The sequence below is a fragment of the Fulmarus glacialis genome, unplaced genomic scaffold, assembly GCF_000690835.1.
Source record: "Fulmarus glacialis isolate BGI_N327 unplaced genomic scaffold, ASM69083v1 scaffold3930, whole genome shotgun sequence".
NCBI lineage: Eukaryota > Metazoa > Chordata > Aves > Procellariiformes > Procellariidae > Fulmarus > Fulmarus glacialis.
In genome coordinates this window covers 31,843-36,354 of record NW_009188184.1, presented here as the reverse complement: position 1 = coordinate 36,354, position 4,512 = coordinate 31,843, and the positions used below count along the sequence as shown (strand labels likewise).

Sequence of the window (4,512 nt, the reverse complement as noted above, 5' to 3'; positions counted from 1 at the left end):
GGGAAAGAGGGCCTGGAATCCACTCAGCTTCCCACAGCTTTGATGAAAGCAGGTAGCTGCTTCTGGAAAAGAGAAATTCTTTATATTGCAACTTGATTTCTCCTCTCAGCAGGATCTCGGTGCTCTTTAGGTGCTGGTGAACACAAAAGGGAGCCCTCCCCGATCCATAACACATGCTGGGGAGTAGCCGCGCTGCTGTATGACTTGTCTGTAGTGTGGGTGCATTTACTCACACCCTGGCTCAGATCCACATTGCACTAGGTGCTGTACAACCCAGGTGCTGAGGCAGTTCCTCCAGGGAGCTTACAGTCCTGGTGGTATATGATCATTGCCAGCTCAGTGTGTGTCCTCAGCCTGATGGACCACCTCTCTTCAGTGGCTGTGAGCAGCTGTTGTCCAAGTATTTGTTTAATCTATTCTCAAGCCCATTTCACCTCTTCTGCATCATATCCTTTGACAGGCGGTTCCACAGATCTACTGCATGTTGCATGGAAAGCCATCTCCTGTTTTTGTATCTGGAGACAAGGACCTAAGGAGAAAATAAAAGGGCAGTTGCAGATGGCAGATCTTTTATAGCCAAGCAGTCCCATATTGACCCAGACCCATTTCTAGGGTCTCAGGTTTCTGGGGTGCTGAGCAGAGGCTGTCTCCTTCCTCCTATCTGTCCTTTCAGCAATTCATCTCCTGTGCGTGAGGCAAGGTCGTGGCTGCACACCTCCCCCTTACCCTTGAACAAGGGTCAGGAGTGAAGTAGGGAGCACAGACTCACGCCCTCTGTCACCCACTGCCAGTTTTGGAGGGACCTTTGTGTCTTGGGGCTGCCTGGACATCAGGGGGCCAAGCCCATCCTGTATCTTTTGACTCAGTTGTTGCTCAGAGGGAAAACTGCTTTTTCAGGGAAGGATGGATGGGATGGGGAGGACCTGCTGGCCTCAGTTGCTGGAGGCTTTCCTGAGGGCTTGTCAGGAAAACCTCAGCCCAGCTTGGCCCATTGTGAGCCCTCGATGGCTTCTCCCACACAGGTTGCTTGTGCTTGTGCCACTGACTCCTCTTCCATTGTCCTTCCAGCTGGTGCCCTTCGAACTCACGAATGTGGACTACGTGATCTATAACTTCTGCGTCAGGGGAGTGTTTGCAGATGGGGCCGCCACCTTTCTCAAGTCATTGTAAGTATAGCCTGGAACGGTTGGGAGCGATCGGTACCTTTCTCTGAAATCCTCCCTAGGGTCTGGCTAGCGTCCGGATACGGGTAGCAGATCTACTGGATGTAGATAGCGGCTGATATGCACTGGGATTTACTGGGGAGCTTACCATTAAGTGATTCAGCTGAACCTTGGGTCTGTTTGGGACTGTTACCAGCCTTGACAGATGAAAGGAAACTGTGTGCTGGTATCCTGTAAATACTGTGAGAATCAGAGGAGCCCAGAGGAGTAGAGCAAACCTCTTTTTGTCACTTAGATATGCTGTTCAGAGGGTTGGCCTTGTGAACGCTGATCTACCGTGATCGCTTCCTCACACTGCTCAGCTAAACACCCTTTTCTCTTTCAGCAAAGGGGAGCTGGAGAAAAGCAGCATGGGGCTGCAGTTCTGGTTGGCGAAGTCACCAAACTGGCTAAAAACTGTCCTCTCCTGGATTGCCAAACCCTTCGTAAGGTCCATTTCTTTCTAGCATAGATGGAGTTAAGCAATAAGTGGTGAATCGCTTGTCTCCCATTGCAGTGAGGCTTTATCATAGAGAAGTCTCTAGGTATTGCTTCCTGGCTGTGCTTAGACACATCTTCAAACTGGAGAGATGCTATTTTTGTTCCTCCTCTCCCCACTCTGGGGAAAATCCACGAGTGATGCCTGAGCACTGAGTCAACAGCTTGCATTTGTGAGAGAGCTGGCTCAGAGGACAGGGCTGGGATTTCTGTGTCAGAGGACAGGGCTGGGATTTATGTGTCAGAGGACAGGGCTGGGATTAATGTAAATTATTTTCTTTTTTTTACTTTCTCCTTCTCAGGTGCCTCGATTTTCAGATATCACAGGAAATATGAGAGCAAAGTGAGTAAATCTGAGCCTAGGCAAATATGTAAAGATTTGGGTTTCTCTTTTGGAAATCAGCAGTGTTTGCTGCATTAGGGGTACTGCCCCAGCTGGATGCATCTGAGAAAATCCAAGGCAGAAAACACAAGGGTGGGAGCAAACTGAGAGCAGTTTATGTCAACACCATAACCCTGCAGGGTTTGGCAAACTGTTCTAGTACTGAGGATGGGAATGAGGGTGGGGGCTCACAGCCTCTTGCTTAGGAACTGGTTGAGGCTTGTGGGAATGAAATACAGTGTAGGCCTCAGCGCTGGTTAATGCATCTGTCATGGCATGAGGTAGGGACCCCGTAAGACAAAAGGAAGGAAAATGCACAGGGGAGGAGACTTGCTCATCCTTGCTGCGATGTCAGTGTTGGGCAGCTAGTGGTGAGAAAGGACTCGGATCCTGTAGCAGGATTTTGTGCTGTGCCTCCAAGGCAGTATGTCTGTCCCACATCAGAGGATCAGTCCACCTCACACAGCCTGGCCTTTGAGAAATTATGTGCCTGGGCTTCCACCTCCTCAGCACAGCAGCAGTAACAGGGCTGGACACTTGTCAGGCCAAAGCAGCACTGCACCAATCTGCCTTTAGTCTTCGGCCCTCTATCATGGGCAGAAGCAGAAATAAGACCCCCAGCCCTTCAGAGGAAAGCCAGGACTTTGCCGAAGTCCTCTCTTCCCTTGGATGTGGCTCCAGGAGCAGAGCTAACCTGTGCCCATCTGCTTTTTGATGCTCTTCCCTGCCCCTAAAGCTGCTCTTTGCAGCACCTCTTGATGCCTTTCATTAGTTTTGTTTCCTTTTTCAGCACAGTGGATGAAGTCTGGAGTCTTCATCATGAAATTGAGGTAAAGTATTGCAATTTGGGGTTAGATAGTTTTTGGTTTATTTCTCTTTGGGAAGAGGCAGATTCAGTACCCACCAAGGTTAGGAGATGATCAGGTCACTGGTGATGTGAGGTGGGAACATACGTCACTCCTCAACAGATCTCACTTGGATGTGCAAGTTCTCAGCACATTTAAAGATTAGGACGACACGTAGACACATTCATGATGCCGAATCAGATCTGAATTTTTCACTCCTACACTTGAAAACATAGGCCATCAGCTGCAGCAGACTTGTCTGTATTTCAATTCTGGTTTCCTCAAGACCCATGCCCGTGTCCCAGTTGCCATGTGCCCCCACACTCAATCTTTCTCCACCACCGGTTTTAGCAGCAGGGAGGGTGCTTTGTACGCTGGGAGGGCTGTTGGCCAAGCAGCAAACGGTTGCTGGTTTTTAGCAGGATCAGGCCTGATGGAGCCTGATGGCTGCTCCCGGGGAAGGGCCGAGAGCTGGGCACCCAAGGAGGGCCTCAGCCAGCAGCCATGGGACAGTACATCCACCCCACTGACCACCAGCGCGTTTCCTCCTCAGGAGTTTTGCTGCCAGTTCATCGCTCAGTGGAGGGCGCTGAATCTGGACGTCATGCTTTGTCCCATGCTGGGCCCGGCTCTCCGCATCGGCTACCCTGGGAAGCTCTCAGGTAGGACTGCCAACGGGGGACCTTTGCCTCCGGTGTGCCCCTGCTGCGGCACTCCACCAGTATCAATGGGAAGCGTTCCTCCTCCTCCCCTCACATCCCCAAAGCACTGGCCAGCAGTGGGAAGAGCTCGGCTCTTGGGGCAGCTGCAGCCCCAGCCCTGGGTACACCCAGGACAACCCCCCTGGTGCATGTGGGAACCCAGGGCCAGGTTTCCATCCCGCAGCCCTGAGTTCCCAGTGCGAGCGCCCCGTTAGCTGGAAGCTTGCGTACGCGGAGGCAGGCGAAGGCTCTCCCTGCGGCGGGCTGACGCTGCGAGCTCCCCCTCTCCCCCAGTGGCCGTCAGCTACACCATGCTCTACAACGTCTTGGACTTCCCCGCCGGCGTGGTCCCCGTCACGATGGTGACGGACGAGGACGAGGAGGAGCTGAAGAGCTACCAGGGGTACTTTCGGGACTGGTGGGACCGGACCCTGGCAAAGGTGAGTGGCGCCAGGTTCCCCAGGGGTGCGAGCATCCCCATCCCTTCCCCTGGACATCCCCCTGCCCTCTCCCCCTCTGTTTGTGCCACATGGCGGCAGCGGGGGGCTGCCCGTGGCCGTGCAGTGCGTGGCCTTGCCGTGGCAGGAGGAGCTGTGCCTCCGGTTCATGAAGGAGGTGGAGACGCTCATCCTGAAGAAAAACAGGCTCGTCTGAGTCCTGCGTGCTCGCCTGGAGCAGGATCCCAGCTAACATCAGCACAGGTCATCCTTTGGTCTGACTCGCCCACAGGACTCGTGTTCCCCTCTGCGAGGATGCGAGATGGCTGGGCTGGCTGCTGGCTTTGGGCGCAAGGGGGAAGTGATGCAAGCTCCGCGGTGGTGGAGCACTTCCACTCATTGTCCCAATACAATATTTTTTGTTATCGGAAAGTCTGTTATTTCAGG

General features: G+C 53.1%; 1 protein-coding gene across 1 annotated transcript in view; it reads left to right on the top strand.

The window, feature by feature from the left end:
* The window catches only part of LOC104076636 (fatty-acid amide hydrolase 1-like), an 8,916-nt gene extending 4,634 nt beyond the window's left edge, over positions 1-4,282 (top strand). The window contains exons 9-15 of the mRNA XM_009577565.1: positions 1,069-1,166; positions 1,549-1,648; positions 2,003-2,043; positions 2,873-2,912; positions 3,481-3,589; positions 3,923-4,082; positions 4,168-4,282. Of these exons, the coding sequence (XP_009575860.1) occupies positions 1,069-1,166; positions 1,549-1,648; positions 2,003-2,043; positions 2,873-2,912; positions 3,481-3,589; positions 3,923-4,082; positions 4,168-4,282 (663 nt within the window). The remainder of the gene's footprint in view (positions 1-1,068; positions 1,167-1,548; positions 1,649-2,002; positions 2,044-2,872; positions 2,913-3,480; positions 3,590-3,922; positions 4,083-4,167) is intronic.
* Positions 4,283-4,512: the final 230 nt, after the last annotated feature.